Source organism: Peromyscus leucopus, unplaced genomic scaffold (assembly GCF_004664715.2).
Source record: "Peromyscus leucopus breed LL Stock unplaced genomic scaffold, UCI_PerLeu_2.1 scaffold_225, whole genome shotgun sequence".
Taxonomy (NCBI): Eukaryota; Metazoa; Chordata; class Mammalia; order Rodentia; family Cricetidae; genus Peromyscus; species Peromyscus leucopus.
This window is the reverse complement of record NW_023505098.1, coordinates 196,706-215,844: the sequence shown is the minus strand read 5'-3', so window position 1 is coordinate 215,844 and position 19,139 is coordinate 196,706. Positions and strand designations below refer to the sequence as shown.

Sequence of the window (19,139 nt, the reverse complement as noted above, 5' to 3'; positions counted from 1 at the left end):
ACATGTAGGGAGAACCAAGATGAGCCTCAATGTTAAGAATATTATTATGACTGGATGAAGTCCTGGATGTGTAAAAACTTGGAAGTAATGAACAACCGTGATTAAAAAATGATAGCAAGGAACAGTACAAAATTATGTATAAAGTAATGAGGAGGAGGGAAAGAAGGAGGTGGTAGTGATATAGATCTCATAAGCTTTTTCTAGCACATTGATAAAAAGGAGTTTTCTTATTCCCAAAGAATTCTTTGCAAGCTGTCCGGTGTCTCACATTATTGGTACATGTTTATTTTTCTAGTTTTATGGATCTTATGGGAAACAAATGAAACATTACAGCTATTTGAGCTAATCTTTGCTATTGTGCTAATATGCTTTTATACCTAGGCTAAATATTCTCCTGATAGATTAAACACAGACCCACAATCTCCCTTTATAGGAATATCTGCCATTTGATTTTTTTTCCAAGTCATTAGTCCTCCAATTCATTCTTTTTATCTTAGTCTCAAATATCCAGAGAGACTCTATGGTTTTTCATCTGGATGCTAATGAACCACTCCTGAAGGTGCTTCAGCTGCAGCTGTGCAGCCGAGAGGTCATAATAAGGATGATGGAGGTAATAATAGTCCTGTCATTGCCACCACCCGAGTCCCACCGGTCACAACCACAGCATGTCTCGGGTCTCAAAATGGTTATGAAATAATATGGCCAAGAAACAAAGCTTCTTATTGCTGGGAATATCAAATCACTTTGCAAATTTAACTTTTAAATTGCTGATCCTGATCACATGAGATTACTCGGAAAAAAAAAGGAAACAGAAGGATGATTAAGGATAAGTACATTATATTGTCTTTGTCTGGAGTAATGGATTGTGCTTATGCATCAAGGCAAAGTACCGAACATGCTGGAAAGAAAGCTGCAAGGTTTTGTCCATTTTCCTGATTCCTCTGAAGAGCAGTATCTGCGGGAAGAATATGAAAGAAGAAGCAGCTCAGGATGAATGCCACATTTGAAAATTTGTACTGCTAAGGGGCTTGGAAACAATATTCCTGTCCTAAAGAACAATCGCTGGTGAAGACTGTATGATATAAACTGCAGGGCCGAGGGAGAGCTAATTAAAATGGATCCACTAATGCTTTATGAAACAGGCAGCCAAATTCCTTTATAAAGCATGGAAACTTTCTTTATGAAGCCCAAGTCAGCTATGGTCGAGATTCACTAAGCACTCAGAAGAGGAAATGCAGTTCGAATCTTGCAAAAACTTTTGAGATATGGATGCTTGGGCCTCATTTTCAAGAGTTTCTGAAATATGTGTTAAGCACCTATGTTTTTAGAAAGACTCTCCAAGCAATTGTGGTATGAATCAGTTATCTCATGTTGGGGAACCTTGCTGGCTGGTCAGAGGTTCACTCTATCATGGCCTTGAAGCTTTCCCCAAAGCTTGGCAACATGAGGACTCCCCCACTCCCACCCCCACCTCTGCCCCAACAAGACTTCCTGCTCTCCACCTGCCCTTAACTAGAGATTGTCTCTGGGCCTGGAGGACTGACCTTATCTGAAAGCTATCTCTAAGCCTGGATGCTTGATTATTCTCTAGGGTGATCTTTGGCACAGTCCCCTGGTAGAAGCCTTTCTCCTGCTACACATATGGTAACTAAGTCTTGTACTAAGAGCTTTGCTGTAGGACCCTACTGCCACATACAAAGCCTTTATGTGGAGAGTGCCACTTAATGCAAATTAGGGTTTGTCCATAGGCTCCTAATCCTGTATTCCTGTACTCTGGAGTAAAGCTGAGTTGATTCACCAAAGTCATCTCCTGGACGGCTGTCTCCGTTCTGTTCATGGGGTCATCCAGAGTTCTCTGTCATCACATCTGTCCCTTTGTTCTCATGGACTGGTGGCCACACAGACCTCAAAAATAAAGGGGACTTCACAATCTCACATTTTAAAAGTCAACTCACTGACCTAGTGGTTCAGTGCTTAAGAGCACTCGCTCTTCTATAGGACCCAGGTTCTGTTCCCAGCACCTACACCCAGCAGCTCAAACCATTTGTAACTCCACCTTCATGAGTCCTGATGCCCTCTTCTGGTCTCTTTGGACACCTACACACACTTGTATGTACACACACACATATATAAATAAGAGTAAAAAGAAATATTTTTAAATATCAACTCACTGAGGATTATCAAATCAATAATTTAATTTTACAATAACTTGATAACTTGAACTTTAGAAAAATCAATGTAAGATTATAAACCATGGGGAGGGGGAAAACTCCAGAGGCCCAAATCTGACTTAGAGGCACTGAGAGTTCCCAAGACCAACATCAGTGACTACAAGGCCTTGTTTGTACTAATAAATCCATACGATTTGTGTATGTACACCTGGATGAGGAGCTAGAACATTTACCATGTGCCAAACATGGCTTTGGAACTTTACAAGTGTTGACATGTTTAATCGGAACAGCTCCGTTGGATAAGCACAGCTGCTTCCCTGGTTCAAAGATGAGAAAACTGAACATAAGGTGTTAAAATAGGGTCACATAGCAATTAGAGGGCACTGTTTTACAGTCCCTGCTCCTGAATACAGCCTATTACTCTTCAGAGACTTTAGAAGAGTGTCTAGACACTGAGGCAATAGCGCTTGGAAAAGTTACAAATTGGAAAGCAATTGGAAAATCAGCATCTTGAATCTGTGCTTTAGGTAGAAAAACTGAGTCCTGCCCACGTAAACCCTGGTTGACTTGTCATCATCCTGTGGCTACCCATCTTAGCAAAAGCCTAGCCCTTGGTTTGCCTTGATGTCTTCTATGGGTGTCTGAGGGAAAAGGAAAGGAAGGTTTGGGTATGTGTTCAGTTTGGAGCCGAGTGGTTTAATTTCATTTTGAATGGAGCAGAGCAGGATGTTGGTTGTGATGATTTTAGACGCTTTCATTTTGAGGAACATCATGGTATAGGAGAAGATTAAAACTTTTAGAGGAATCAATGCAGTCATCAATTTTATTCTCATAGATACATCCTCGTATTGCAAACGAGATGAGCGATGCAGCTGCAGGTGAGACAACACTCGTTTAAGTGAAGTGCTTGGCAAACTCGACGTCTTGAAAGAATCCACAGCTGTTTGAAATTTGCTCTTCATTTTACATTCTCCTCCTTCTGCTTGCATATTCAATATGATAATTTGCAAGAGACATTTACAAGAAGATACGGTTTCTCCCAATTTGCAATATCAGTTTTCAAACTTGGAGTATTTTTTTTCCCTGAGATTCTTCTCTTTCCCTCAGCAGACTCTATTTGCTTGAATAATTCAGTGGTGCTATTTAATTGGCATCTGATAAATGGTGTGACCTCTTAATTGGAAAGAGAGCCAGATAAAAGATTGAGTTTAATGCTTTTCAATTACTCTACGCTATTGTTAGGACCGAATGAACAATTTACTGGTTTAAATACAGGAAGAAAAGTTCTAATCTGTTACTCATATTCTACATCTTTCTAGTTTATAGGATTGACTTAACTGTGCTCATATAGGATTATGGTATTTTAACTCTACAGTTTCATGTTTTCCAAATGTCCACCATAGTTTTAATATCTGGTAATCCTTTTAATGTTTTAATCATTTAATTACTGATAAATAGAACGTAGCTACTGTTTTAAGTGAAAAGTGAACTATTTTTCTAGATTTCAGTGTTTCTGAACTCTCTCTGCAAATGGAAATGGAAAGGACTATTGAGTACATAAAAGTTCTAAAAAGACTTGTGTTCTATTGCTAATATTATGAGATTAAATTTTATGTTTGTTCTCATGTCTTTCAGTTAAAAGTTATGATATGTAAATGGAAAAATAACCTGCCTACAGTAATCTACCTGGTGATTTCCAAGTCTAGGATTCTAAAGTACACATTCTGATTCCTGAAACCATCTGTCAATCATTGCACTATGACATCACTCATACTGGAAGATGCTGCCACTTGATGGAACCTATATAGTTCTTTAGAAAATGACACATTAGACCTAATGGTATTCTCAATAGAAACTGATTTTCTCATAGACAATCTTATTCGTCTCTATTGGAGATTTTACAGTTTTGTGATTATTTACCAATTATTCTCTTCTAGATAGAGACCAAAGTAAGGTGGTTTGTTTGGTTTTGTAAGCCTTCAAATAGTGGTACATACAAATCTTTCCGTTTTTATGTACTTATACAATGAAGTAAGTGCCCTTTAAAGGCTTAAGTGATGAAAGGGAAGGATTGTGCTTCTTGGGTCAAGCTGCTGCTGTTCTTTCCAGTTATTCGTTCTCTACCTCTCTCTTTCTCTCTTCCTTCCTTCCTCTCTCTCTCCTCACTCTCCTTTCTTGAAAGACAAATTAGGATTTGGTAGTTTGTAGGAATCTTAGGGGAAACTGAATGGGATGGTTTATAAAGCACCTAGCAACTGTGTTACTTACAAAGTTGATGCTGATAAATATTAATTCTCTGGCCTTCCCTTTCTTCCCTGTTGCTGTATTTGAACCTGGTTTTTGACAGTTTTGTGTAACTGCTATGAAGTCTGAAGGGAACTGAAACTGTCAGTCTAATTAATGGGTCTGGGTTATCGCCACAATGCTATCACAAGCTCCAAATATATAACACAGATAATCATGCACATGTATACATATATTACTGAATAAAATATCAGCAAAACATAACTAATATTATTATTTAAATACATTAATAATTAGTACTTATCTCTAGTATAGTAGGCTACATTATTTCGGTTATTTAGAATGCACTTAAGTAAAGTTTCCCCTTAATTACTGATGGTCAGACCTGACCAAAACTTTGCATATAACTTCCTGCTTTTCTTCAATGTGTTTCTGATTTTCAGTGTCATCTTCTATATGCTTTACAATTTGTACCACACGTGTGTAACATTAAAAGCCTTTATTGCCTTATTTTAAATGTACTTAAATGATGACATTCTTATAGGCATGCAATGAATTGTTACTAATCTAGATAGATGTTTAATTATTCTATGTTTATTTTAACACAGAGACACTCATCTATGGTGTGATTGATTTTCTTAAGTTCAGATGGCATTTTCAATCTCTGGATCAAATAGTGTAATACACTTTTAAAATATATGTATTGTTGTTGAGGGCAGGTGTAATGTTCATGGTGTGAGTGTGTCAGGATGTGTGCCAAGGCATGTATATGGAGATGGCTGAACAACTTTATGGAATTGGTTCTCTCCTTCAACCTTTACATGAGTTCCAGGAATGAAAACTCCGTTCATCAGGATTGTACAGTAAGAGTCTTTGCTCTGAACCATCTCATCTCACTAGCCCGTTTGTGATACATTTTATGTTTCTGAAATAATTAACATCCTAGAATATTTTATTATACAAAATATATTACGCAAATATATTTGTTCAATAGTCAGATAAGCTTCACATAAAGAAATAAAGTTCATTTTTGTTTAAAGTGACCCAAGTTGATTATATGACCGGGTTAAGGAGAACACTTCAAATCCGAAGTCTCAACTCTGTACTTCCTTTTATATACTACAAATAATTACTGACAAACAACAACAACCATTTTAACCATTTCAATTTTTTATCACATAATAGGAACTTTTTGCTAAATGTATCTCACTTTTCCTTTAGGACCGACCTGCCCCCTTCCACTTCTGGTGAATTGACACTCCCACAGGTGGATTAAATAGTCCAGACCTAACTCACTGCTTTCTGCAAGTCCTGTTAATCAGTTCAGTGGTGATAATGTGAGAGTCTTTAATATGATTTATTCTTCTTTCCAACCAGAGAATTGCTGCTTCACATATGGTGGAAGACCAGGATTCCCAGGTCAGTGATCCAGGAATTCGCTGCTAATGATATAACAATAGAGCAACTAATGGGTAGTCTTTGTCTTCACTCCTCATATTGATGATACGTATTAGCCTGAGTGGCTGCTATGTCCAGTGGGTTTGTGTCATATCTGAGTCAGGCTGACTTTGGGGACATCACTATTTCATGACAAAGAGTGGCCAAGGTTTATCTTTGTCATTGAAGGAGACATAATTGTTTGGAATTGCTTGCAAACAAAAACAAACAAAAAACCTTGAAAAATAATCCAGGGAAATAACAGCAGTTAGCCAGAACTTCATATTCTTAGCATATTCAGTAAAAATGAATAGAGGGTCAGAGGCTCACGAAGCTGATTCTGTCAGAAAATGAAATCAGTCAGTATAGCTAGAGAGAATTACATTTGATCTCTGTGGGGGGGGGGATTATGCTACCCACTCATATAAAAGGGACAAACGAATGCTGAGTCTGAAAATGAATCAATATAGCAGGTCAGAGATCAAAAGTGGAGCCGGAAAAAAAAAATTAGTCGTATTGGGAATCAAGTCACCCTGAGGCCAGATCTTCTCAAGAATGTTTGCTCTTGTGAGCTAATTGCGTTTTCAACTCATTAACAACCCAAAGACCTTTGACAGATTGTCATTTGACGTGCATTGTCTTCCTCACAGCAGCCTACAGAAGAGGATGTCAATCATGTTGACCTTATAGAGGAGGCTAATAAGCATCATGCAGATTAGCTTGCCTGTATTTATACAACCAAGCAGAGTCTCTATGCTGATGGCAAGCTCCATGCCTCTCGGAATCTCAGCTACTTGCCCTCACACTGTAGTGTGCTTTTAGAAAACAGCCAGATTCACCCCGAGGTCTCCAGCACCAACATTTTATATGATGGAGCATAGAAACTATCTTTTTAAAAGTCTTTAAGTGATCCTTATATGTGGGGATTATGAGTCACTTGTGAGGAAATAGTCGTATTGGAAGATAGGGTTTCAGAGAGACTGATGCCTAACATTTTGATAGAATGTGCTTATTGAAAAGCCTTGTTTCTGACAGACTAACACTTAAACTTTCCCGTTATGTAAACTGTGAACCAGGCGAAAGAGCTTTCTGAGAAGAGTTTCTTTGAAGGACTGGGGAAGGGGAGAACAGAGCTTAAGGGGAGGATGTAGAAATGGAACAACTGTGAAGGAGAAAGACAGAAGACAAGCTTTGAAATACTATTTTACCAATGATTTCTTACGATGTTACTCTTTTAATGATTATGTGCGTGTGTGTGTGTGCGCGCACACACACACACGCATGTGGTGTGCAGGTGCACAAGCATACATGCATAATTTAATTTAAACTTCAGGTACTATAGTTTATTTACAAGGCATTTGAGATTCTGTTGTAAAAGACATGCATACCTCTGCCTGGCTCAGTAGTACAGTGGCTCGTTAGACGTAAAGAGAAATGTTTGATTTTATTATTGACATTGAATAGACACATTGTGACTGCTAATACTATTAGCTCAGTAGATTAGTGGATTGTTCAAGGATTATAGAAACATAAAGAATGCAGTTCAAACTATTACCCATCCTTTCCCAGAACAGCCCTGTGAGCACAGATGATATCTAATTTACAATAGGATTCTGTTTACCTATCATGCCCTGGACTGCCTGCCCCCACCTCAAGTAACTAAGTGGATTAGAAATTGTTTTTTGGAATATCATTATTTTTGTAAAAGTCAGGCCAGTGTTTATATATTACCCTGCAGCTTCCTCCTCTGCACAACCTGTGGTCTCTAAGTGGAATTATAACACACAGTCTTTCTTAAATTTCCTAATGCTGGGAGGACCCGAGTCTTCCTCAATAATAGTTCCAGCCATGCGATCACAGTTCTAAAGAGGTAATATGCTAGGTGGATACTACTTCCAACTTGTCATTTCTTTTTTATACTGTGTCTGCTCACAATTGATTTGGAATTGATCTGGGTTAAAGAGATTTATTTTTAAAGTGCTAAGTTTATCATTACTCAGCAAGAATATGGGTAACATCTTGAGGTTTCACTATTACATAGATATAAAATTTCCAGCTTTGGGATAAGACTGAGTTTTATATAGTATTTGACAATCACTCAGTTTCTTATGAAAGTGAACATTTAACAGAAGATTTTGACCTAAAAACCCTATCTCCCTTTTAGACAATGCTTCCCTCACCCTAGCAGCAGTTTGGCCATCAGGGATTTTGCTATATTAGTTTGAGCTACCTGCTTCAGTTCACAGGGCTCCTCCACCTTGTCATTATCGTAGAGATATCTTCATTTTTCTTTATAGCTGTCATCATGAGCTGAAACCACCGATAACACAGTCCTTTCTCAGGTGCTTACTACTGTATGCAGTCTCCAGGTAGGTCATAAAATAATAAACTATCATTCATGACTTTATCTCTGCACCTGTTTTCCCCTAGGGAAACCATGTCACAGTGTTGAACCTGTTGACATCTTCTAAAGCCAACAAACGGAGATCTATCAGATGAGAAGCAAAGTACCATCTGTGTATGAGGAAGGGGGTGTCATTAGCTCCAGGTGCACAGTGCTGGAAGAGAATGCCAGCTTAGCAATGTCCTGTGCTGTGAGCACTCACCACCATAATAGCAAATTCTGAGCATCTGTCTTTAGCATCGTTGGAGTTCCTCACCTCTGATGCACTCACTACCTTGGAACAAAGAAGGGACTGGGCCTGATTTACAAAACATACTATACCACCAACTAGTTTTTCCTAGAAGATTGCATTAGTGTCTTTATTATTTGCCTAATAATACTGTTAGAAATATATTTAAATGATACATCTCTATGCTAAGAGAACCACTTTTTCCTCATATGTAAACTGCATGTTTAACATGGGGTACAGTGGTTGTGATAAAAATAGATTAGGCATCGAAACTTTTTAATATGACAATTTTACATGGTTGATGTGTGAGAAGATAGCCTGGGAAATGCCACTCTGGGAGTTTTAGAGGTCACTTGGAAGTGAGATAATCATTGTCAGACATTAAACCTACATGTTTTAACTTCCTCTATAAATGACCAGTCTTTTTCTCTCTCTCTCTTCTCTCTCTCTCTCTCTCTCTCTCTCTCTCTCTCTCTCTCTCTCTCTCTTTCAGGGGAAGTCTCATAACTTGAGGATTTTTCAGTATCACTCTTTGAGGGGAGGTTCATCACCTGAGGATAGGAGACTGATTTCTTGGAAATCAAGTGTGAATATGATTGGGTTGGGAGTGGGAATTGGTTTAACACGTTCATGCTCTACGAGACACAGGGCTATGATGGAGGACTCCACTTCTATGGTTTTCCTCTAAGTACAAGCCAGATATAGAGAGCATGAAATGTTTTAGTAGTAAGGTGGACAAAAGCAAAGACGAATGCAAGAGATCTGGGACAGCCATCAGCAGAGGGAGATGAGGACAGACCAAGGTGAGCCTGGGGATATAACGTGCCAGCTCCCTAGGTCTCCTATAGCCTTTGACCCAGGGACCACAGTGGCAGAGTGACAGACTCTGAAGCACACATGAGGCATCCACCCGACAGGTGATGAGTGTGAGGGCCGCGGGTTCTCAGGGAGCTTCAGCTCACAGGAGATGCCGCTCCTGATGATGAGATGTAGGATCCAGCTCTAGAGCTACAAATGTTGCCTATCTGCAGCCAGGAATCGTCCCAGTAACACAGGATCCAGGCAGAAGGTGAAAGGCCCAGAAGGCTGCTTTCCCAAGGGCTCACCCAGTCACACTCCCCACTAGGAGGTGTAAAGTCTCCCTGCAGACTTTAGAGCCAGTTTAGCAATAATAAGAGAGAAAGGGCGGTCTAGCTGTGAAACTGTACAAACTTAAACAAACGGTTGCAATAAAAAAAAATATAGCAAATTAAATTATTAGCTCAATTGGCTCGTTTCTCTCAGCTAACCAGTTTGAAGGAGTTTGGAGCAATGTTTACAGTAGTTAAAACTGAAATAAGAAATTGTGTATGCTGTGGCTGAGCCCAAAGATCCCAGCTCCGAGAAAACGATATTCCAAATCTAAGTTGTAAACCCAACTTCACGTTTGCTACCTTGCTGTGACTTTGAAAAATAATCGACATCTGTAAGTGTCGCTATCCTTAGTCGTTTTGTGATAATGTTATAACTACATGAAGCTGGAGTTACAGGGCATTTGAACTACTATCATACTCATTACTGCTCTGGAATGTTCGAAGAATACTGCTTTCAACCATTTTGCTGTGGAAACAAAGCCGCTGTAAAACATAGAACCTGTTTTGCTTTTCTTTTCTTTCTTTCTTCTTCTTTTTTTTTTTTTTTTTAAATCCCCACCAAGCCTTGTTAAAGCCTCCAGCAGGGAAATAGCCAGACTGAGCAAGGCATACAATAGGTCTCCTTCAACCTGGCTTTTCTATTATTTCTTTTCTACACCACCTTTCCAATACTTTTAAGAGATGCTTCTTCCCCTCTCCCCCATTATCATTCCCTGATGTTAAGCAGCAATTATTTACTTTACAACAAAACTGGGGTCCAATGAGGGCAGGCTGTAATTTAATCTGTGAAAACCAGGGGCATTGTCCTTGAGTGTGGTGACAGCAGAGTGTAGCCCAGGTCATTGTTTCCTGTTCACACTCACTGGACAAACGTTATTGCTTCTTCTTTTGCTCTTCCTCCCTCCTACTCCTCCTCCCCTCCTCAGTCTCCTCCTTATACACCTCCCTTTTCTGTCTAGGCCACACACACACACACACACACACACACACAAAAACCACCACACAACCACAACAACAACCATACCAGGATCCCCATTTTAAAGAAAATAATTCAAAGGATAAATACAATCTTGAAAATTTTCAAAGTTAATCTGAAATTTTCCTAAAAGCTAAGTGTGTCAATTAGACTTGGGTGTTCAATAACCCTGGAAACAGTAAGGTTCAAATGGAAGCAACTACTTGTGACAGCATAATACATCTGTTTATTCGGTTTACTATTACAATGGTGACAGGTTAAGAGCACTACATTTCTATCCTGCTGAGATGATAACAATGGAGATTTCAGTTTGTAAAGTTCACTGTTGTTAATGATTAAAATTTTTATTTTAACAGAAGAGTAATTGTATATATATACCGTTCTTAGAAAAGATCTAAACTTTCTGGCTTATGATCAAAAGCATATTTGTTCATTTGTTTAAACATAAGAGACAGTTTAACTCTTGGTTACTGCTTTTAGAAATGCATGGTATCCTCGAAGCAAATGTGAACAAAACATCTTTTTCAATAGTGCATTCAATTGTTGTATGTCATGTCAGTGGGAATCTGAGAATCCCAGGTTCAGTATTCCAGACCACTGATACACACTGGCTTACTTAAACAACCAGTCATGACAGGCTTTCAGTGCCTCCTATGTACAGACCAGGAAATCAAAGAATACAGGAAACACGAATGAGTGAAATGCAATCATTTTTTGCTTTGATTTTGCTTTTGTCTTTGCTCAGATTTCCGATGAAGTTAGTAAATGCAGACATAACTGTTGTTCCACTCCATTCCTCAACAGAAGTGACTATGTTAACTGGGTTGTATGTAAGAATCACCTCTGCTGGGACCTCGAAAAAGGAAGCAATATCTTCTGCAGTGATTCAAGTCTCTGACTGACATTTCTCAGTTCCAAGTTTGAGTGCTACTTGAACCTGAACTGAAAAGGTCCCAGCTGGAGTCACACTTGTCACTTTGTGGCTGTCCTTTTAATTGCTTCATGGACTTGAGACAGTCGGTCAAGATAGACAAATCTAGCTTTCTCTATATATGTATATACATGTGATTTTGTACATAGCAGCACATTACATACATACATACACACATCAAGACAGTGTCGCTTCCCCTGTGTTACTGGAACACCAGGAAATCAAGTCTTTCACTCTGCACCAACAGATGTTAACCCCAAATTACCATTCATTTATTTTAATAGACAAAAGCTACAATAAAAAGTATAAAAATTTCAAACTTCACTGGGCACAAGCAAAAATAGGAAGGGTTGAGAAAGGCTAGAGAATCAAGAGAGGGAAACTTTTGAGGGTCTTAGGGTGAGGAGGGAGCTTTTTCCACTCCTGCTCAGTGTTTTCACACCCTCAACCCCAGATTCCAAGACAGCTCGTTAGGCGAATAGAGAAAAAGAAAGCAGACACACACGACTTCCAACACACAAATAAATAAATAAATATGTTAAAACAAGACATAACTCATTAGGCACGCTTGAAAGGCAGGACCGCTCAGGGACCAGACAGGCTGCAGCAACGACCCAGCTTAGGCAATGGCAGCTGTCACAGGAGGAGCCGGAGCTGAGCCTACAACTTACACCAGAGCAGAAACCGAATCTTTTGTTATTCCAGGGAGGAAACCAAGCGGAGCTGCCCTGCGATTCAGGTGCACCTCCAGGGTGCCTACGTCATTCACCAGCTGGAAGCGCCTCACTGGACTTTGGAACCAGTGCTCAGTTCTGAGCTCGAAGGGGGGCGGGGAGGAGGGTTTCCTATGGTACCATATCCACAACCCAGGAATATTACAAAGTTGTCTTCGGCTTGCTCTCAGCGCTCCCCCCCCCTTTTGTGTCCTCCAAGAGGACATGGGTGGAGCTATACCGAGTCTGGGGTTTGCGTGCACGATCTTTTCTTAAGCACCTAGCTCTGCTCTAGGTGGGGTGGAGCGGAGGGAGGGAGGACCCAGGAAGGTGAGCCTTCTTTGAAAAGTTGCCTGGTCATCTCAAGCTGGCTTCCTTAACAGTAAGGCTGTGCAAAGGGAGAGCAGTGTTTGGGGACAGTCTGATACTTATTCTGAGCAGAGTCGGCCCGCTGACCTGCGCAGCGATCAGGGTTGAGCGCCAGCTGGGAACTCAGCCCAAGGAAACACATGGCGGTAACGCGGCTCGCTTAAAGAAACAGAAATATCGACTTGCGAGGGTAAGGGTCAAACTGAGTTGACGACATTAAGTTTGTGGTTTGAACTAGCAGAACTGGGGGGGAGCATCGAAGTTACTGGGCTTGGCGAATGGAGTTGTTCAAAGTAGCAAGCGCTGTGTGGGAAAAAGGAAGGGCTGAGAGATGGCCCGAAAGCCTTCCAATTGACCAAAAATCTCTCCATTTTACCTTGGTCACATGGCTTTCCTAGGTCCGGCTAACCAGGCGCTCTACTACAGCGCTTGGTGTCCTGTTATCATTCGCTCAGACTGCTCCCCCTCCCCTTTCCGGCCACTCTCCCTCCGGCAGTGCCGGCCTCAAGCGTGCTGATCTGGAAAGCGCAGGTGCATTACGGAAAACGCTCCGGATTCCAGGTTCTCCGGCTGGAAGTCCTCCACACTGTAAGCGCGACTCTTCAAGGCGGTGGCGTAGTAGTCGACTGGTTCTTCCGCAGCGTTGTCCTCAGCTGAGGCACAGGATGCGCTGGAAAGAGCGCTTGAAGTTGTCGACAGGAAGCGTAGAGGATGGGGTTGGCACAGCTGTTGGCGTAGCGAGGATGACAGACAACTGGCTCACGGTGGCGTCGTCTTGCTCAGCGAACACATTGACCAGCTGTACCACGTAGAAAGGCATCCAGCAGATGACAAACACCATCACCACATCATCACCATTAAAGTGATCTTGCGCTCCGAGCGCTTGCGCTGCTGCCAGCCGGCCTTGAGGGCACATGCGCATCTTGGCAATGATGAGCACGTAGCACAGGCAGATGGCCCGACAGGCAGCAGGAAGCCATGAGAAATGTGTATAAGACGAAGCCACCAGCAGCGCTGGGCGGGCTCGGGCATGAGCATGTTGCAGGCCACGGTGCGTCGCTGTTGGCGGCTTGTGCGTGAGAGACCACGATGGGCAAGATAACAGTAGAGACAGCACCACACGCCCAGGTTCACCACCTGGCTACTGTGGGCCGACGGTAGCGCGCTGCCTTGATCGGGTGCCCACAGCGACATAGCGATCCACATAAGCACAGTCAGACAGTAAATGCTGGTGAACATGTTGACCGCGTCCACGCTGAGCACAAGGCGGCAAAGTAGCGCGCCAAGGGCAGTGGCGCAACAGCGTGGAAGTGACCAGAAAGGGCACGCTGAGCATGAGCAGCTCATCAGCAATGGCCAGGTTTAGAATGTAGATGTTGGTGGCGTCTTCATTTTGGCATAACGCAGGATCACGTAGATGACCATGGAGTTCCCACACAGTCCACCAAGCATACCACGGAGTAGATGAAAGAGATGAGAATGGCGCTACCCTGGCCCTCGCTTAAGGTCCGTTCTGGGAAGCGTTTCGTCCCGGTTCCTCCATGCCGTCCGCAGCGCCGGCCCCGGGGCCCCTGCTGCAGGCGCCTTCCCGCAGCTGCTGGACTGGGGCTAGGAGAAGAGGAGGGAGAGGAGGCGGTGCATTGGGGAACATCCGGCTGAAAGGGGCCGGTGCGGCTGCGGGTAGGGCGCTCACCTTGCGCCCTTGCTGTCTGCGCCTCCCCGAGCTCAAGGCTCCCAGCTCGCAGCTCACCGCTCCTGGCGCGCTGCAGAGCGCAGCAGCTGCGGCGAGCGCGGCTCCTACGAGGCGGCGGGCGCATCGCCCAGCGGCTGCTTGCGCGCTGTCTCTTGCAGCAGCTCTGTCGGTCCCGGGCACTCCGAGCGTGGAGAGGAGAGGCCAAGAGGCTAGAGCCGCGCGCGCGGTACAGCATTAAGTGGAGTGGCTCTGGACTGGTGAATGATTAATAAGCAGCACCATCGCGTCAGCAGCTACGAAGGAGGGGGGGGGCACATAGTGGTTTATTTCCCCCCTCCCAGCTCCCCTCCCATTTCCAGTCCCCTCTAGGCTCAACTCAAAGATTGCTTCAGATTTCTTCACAGCATCTTCAGGCACTCCTAGGATGGACCTGAGGAGTTTCTCTACTTTCTAAAGGGTAGGTACCCGCCAAGAATGTAGATTCTGTCCATTCCACCCATAGTAAAAACTAAAGCAAAACCCCAGACATATATGTCTGGAGTTCATCTTCGTTTCTCTCAGTTGCTGCTCTCTTCTGGTGATGGAGGGACCCCACGTTTCCCTAGCTGCTCTCCGGGACCTAAACACCCACCTCCTTTCCGCTTGGCCAGTCTTCAAACCTGAAGCTGAAGATTTCAGGCCTTCGGATCCCAAAGTCGATGTCTCCAGATGGCCCTTGCAAAGTGCTTGTGAGGTCTGGCGGTGCGCTGACGTTCTTTGCGAGGTCAACTCCCTTTGGGGCTGGCCACTGCACAAGTGCCACGCAAACACTGAGTGGTGGAAACCAGACCTAAGCCAATGGCATTATGAACACGAAGGACACAAAGATGTGTTAGGGGTGCTGATTTAACACATCCATCGCCCTCTTCTCTACAGCAGGGAGTGTTCAGGGAAACTGAATGAACACTGAATCTCTAACGAAGCTTTTAAGAAGCTTCTAGTGCCTAAAGCCCCCCCCCCCTTTATCTCCCAGGAACATCGACTGCAGAAACCAGGACGAGGGCAGAGAGCTCAAGAGGAGGCTGCACTCCCTCCGGAACCTGCCAGACTCGGTATTGGAAATCCATGTAGGTGTTCACAAGGAAAGATTAGGCTGCGCTTTGTAGCTGCTGCGCCCGCGCGAGCGCGCGCGTCCTGCTGTACTTTGTACCCTGGAGAGTTGGCGGGGAGGAGGATGGAGGTGGAGAGCACAAGACCTGAACAGGCAGGCATGCCACTTTAAATCTACCATGACTGGCTGCGCAGATAATCGAACTGTCATCAGCCGGGATCAGTGACGAGGCATTTAGACTTTTCCCGGTGGAATACTAAGAGATACAAGGGCCTTGAGGTATGACCCTCTCTGGTCCAAGTGCCAAACCATTAAGACGTGGATATCAAGGCCGGCGGGCAGGCCCAAAGCTCACTGACTTCTAGGAACTGTAGGCTTCTGCTTGGGAAAGGATGTTGATATTTTTTATTTTTATTTTTTTTAGGGACCCTGATATTTCCCAGAATTCTGAACCTAGTGTCTCTTTGGCTTGCAGTCTCTCCCTGTCAAAAGATTCAGTCTCCTCTTCCTTTTTCATGGATGCTGCTATATTCCACAAAATCCTCTGAAGCGTGCCAAGCTTCCCCGCCCCTTCACTCCCGGAATACTGGCCTGCCTTAGTCCAAGGCTCAACTCTGAGCTTTGCTGCCTGCAATTTTTGCTCCATAGTTATCTTCTTCTCCTCACTCCTCTCACATCTACTTCAAGAGGTGGAAAATTTGGAATTAAACTCATGGAAGCTGTTCTACCAGACAGCCTAGAATGCAAAACTGGACACCGCATTAAAGTAAAACATTTATACTCCATGTCCAGTTGTTTGTTCCAGCAATCACTTTTACATAGGTGCTTCGGTTTCAAAACTAAGTGTGCGCCGGAAGGGAAAGAATCACGTGTTGTGTCCAGGATGGAGTCAGATTAAAATCAATGACCACAGACTCCTAGGAGTATGTGCGACAGACGATGAATTATTCATGAGAAAAGTGTTGGAATGGAATTCAAATTTGGGAGGATTGGGGCTGTTTAAGACATTGCTTTACCTAAACAAACACCTTGCCTGAATGTGACTCGGAAGTTAGTTATGTTTCTAAAACAGAACATACAAAACAACATGTATGGGGGGGAGGGTGATGTCCATTGGGTTTAAAAAACAAAACTGAGATTGTCCTAGAGGAGTATTTTCCTTGCCAACCCCGGACATAGTTCCGATGTCTTTGCCAGCCACTGACCAAAGTGCCCGGCTGTATTTCTGGGATGCTTTTTCAAAGGTCACCATTTAGAGGCATTGGCTTTGATCATAGTGACTGAGGCAGGGGTGGGAGTTTATGAAAGGCAGTTTTGTCATCAGAGTTTCATTAAATCACTTTGCAACTCATCATAGAAAAAGAAGCTCCATTCAATTAAGTTATGGTTCACATACAAATGAAGAAAACTGGACAAGTACATCTCTTTTCTGGTTGTGGAGGGTTTTGATGATGTACTACTTATTCATAAAGGGGTTTGACAATAGTTGGCTATAATTTTTAAAAGAAAAAAATAAATGTGAACAAAGAGATGGAAAAATTTGATCACTCATATATGCTAGTAGAAATAAAATCAGGAGGCACATCTTTGCAAACAAGTTTAATGATCTTTCAAAAACATTATGAACCAGCTTCAGCCTCTGTCCTTTATCCCTCAAATTGAAGCTAAGTATTGGAGCAATAACAAAAAAAGATAAAGAAAAGAAACAACCCAAATATCACCAACTGATGTATGTGTGAACAAAAATATGGTACATTAATCGGTAAAATATTACTCTTCCTTTAAATGGAATAAAGTGCTGATTAGATACTGTACTGATGAACTTCAAAGACACTTTAATAATAAAAGAAACCAGTCTCAAAAGGCAATAATTACTTGTTTCAGTTCATACAAACTAGTCTAGACTACAGAGACAGGAAGTAGATTAATGATTGTCAAGGGCTGGAGGAAGAAGTAACTGGCTCAGGTATAAAGTTTCTTTGGGGCAAGGAAAGTATTTTAGAATTTAACAATGGTAGTGGCTTCGGAACAGTGTGCCTATACCAAACCCCCTTGAATGACACACTTTAATGGCCAAAATTATGGATTTTATGTGAATTTTATTTCATTAAAAAAGCATTTGAGATGGATATAGGTCATGCTTCTTTTATTAAACCTCTTCAGTCATGTATGTCTCATCATTGTGTCTGTGACTCTCTGCCCAGGAGCAGATAAAGCAAAGCACTTCTAGACTAAGCAATGTGTAGTTGGGACCCAGAGCCTGTCTACTGTTTGAACTGATATCTCTAAGCCTTGAAAAGTTGCCCATCCTCAAGCTCTCATGTCTTCGGTGACCATCTTTTCCTGTGCCTCTTCCAAGCTACAAACATCTGTTAGAGAGGAAAAAGTTGTTGTTGTTGTTTTTCTTAAAAAGACAAGAATGAAAAGGCCACATAAGAATTGTAGGTCCTCAAGCAGACTCTTCCTTCCATCATTATAAAACTAACTCCCCTGTGCAGTCTTGAACTGGTGTACAGTTGTTTATTAAATCCATCACACTGTACTGTTGGTGCATATCTGTTTGTGTATACCTGATGTAGAAGCTTTTTGAGAAGAAAAACTGTTTTATTGAGGTTTCTGTTCCAGAAGCTAGCAAAATACTCGAGAAACTACCCTAAATCGCCTTGTTCTTTATTTTAAAGATACTTCCTTTTTCTGTACTAGCCATGAATTGTAGATATAAAGATGTAAATATGGGTCTTTAGAAGAACTTGGATGTCTGGGTGATATCATCATAATTAATAATTCCTCATACATCTAATCATTCTGAAAATTTTCCATTTGCATGTCCTGTATCAACAATTATAGTGCTGACCATTCATTGATCATTCTTGGTCTTAAATTTCTTGCAGGGAAAGGGATCTGGGAAAGGAGTAGTACATGCTTTAGTAGCTAATGATGGCTATTTAATAGTATCATGCAGTGTGAAAGCCATTATACATGGAAGATCATTTCTTTTTAATTGTAGTCCCGAGTCTCAGTTGGTTTGGTGAAATAGTAATTATCACAAGCTCAAACTCTTTGTCTGTCAAAAAAATTGCTAATGTGGTTTTTCCAGTTGGAACCTATGTTCTAATGCATTTCAGGGGCAAAAGCACTTCCTGGAACATACTCTGTAACTCAGCAGCCTCAGTCATGTTTGAAAAACACCTGTCTGGGCAGATGGGAGCAAGCTGAGTGTAAGGGTGAGCACCACTCAGCAATATGGCCCAAAGTAGAGTATGTGGTACTTGGGACCATCTGGCATGAAGCAGTTAATGAGATGACAGTCTAATAAGAAAGTTACTAGGGTACAAAGTGGCTATCTGGCTAAACAGCAGCCTTAGACTCCATCTCCAGGGATGCCCAATCACTTCACAGCAGCCCAGGCAGCCTGTGGTGAAGTTCATCACCAATCTTAGCAAACCCACTGGCCTGCTGATTTTCCTATTGCCTCTTCTGTGAAACAGCGTGGTAGAGTCTCTTTTGTGCTTTCAGAAAAGACACATACGGTGTACAGCTCATTCTTCCCTATGGATTCTCTGCTGCTGAATAATGCTTCTAAGAACACACACATTCAACACATATACAAAAGTATTCATTATTATTAATGGATAAATAATGGAATAGAAATGGCCACCTGCCACCTGTATTACTTTGAATAGTTCTTAGCAAGAATACATTTTTTTTCTGTAATAAAGCTTTTGTTATTTAAGGACTTTAAGATGGGT

General features: G+C 42.2%; 1 protein-coding gene across 1 annotated transcript; it reads right to left on the bottom strand.

The window, feature by feature from the left end:
* Positions 1-13,058: 13,058 nt before the first annotated feature.
* On the bottom strand, positions 13,059-14,535 carry LOC114693397 (somatostatin receptor type 1). The gene is given in 16 exon segments (XM_028869757.2): positions 13,059-13,156; positions 13,159-13,259; positions 13,261-13,302; positions 13,304-13,346; positions 13,349-13,453; positions 13,456-13,520; positions 13,522-13,564; positions 13,567-13,662; positions 13,665-13,790; positions 13,793-13,813; positions 13,816-13,892; positions 13,894-13,990; positions 13,993-14,052; positions 14,055-14,114; positions 14,117-14,193; positions 14,195-14,535. Coding segments are annotated over 16 exon segments (1,452 nt in total).
* Between the last annotated feature and the right edge of the window lie 4,604 nt (positions 14,536-19,139).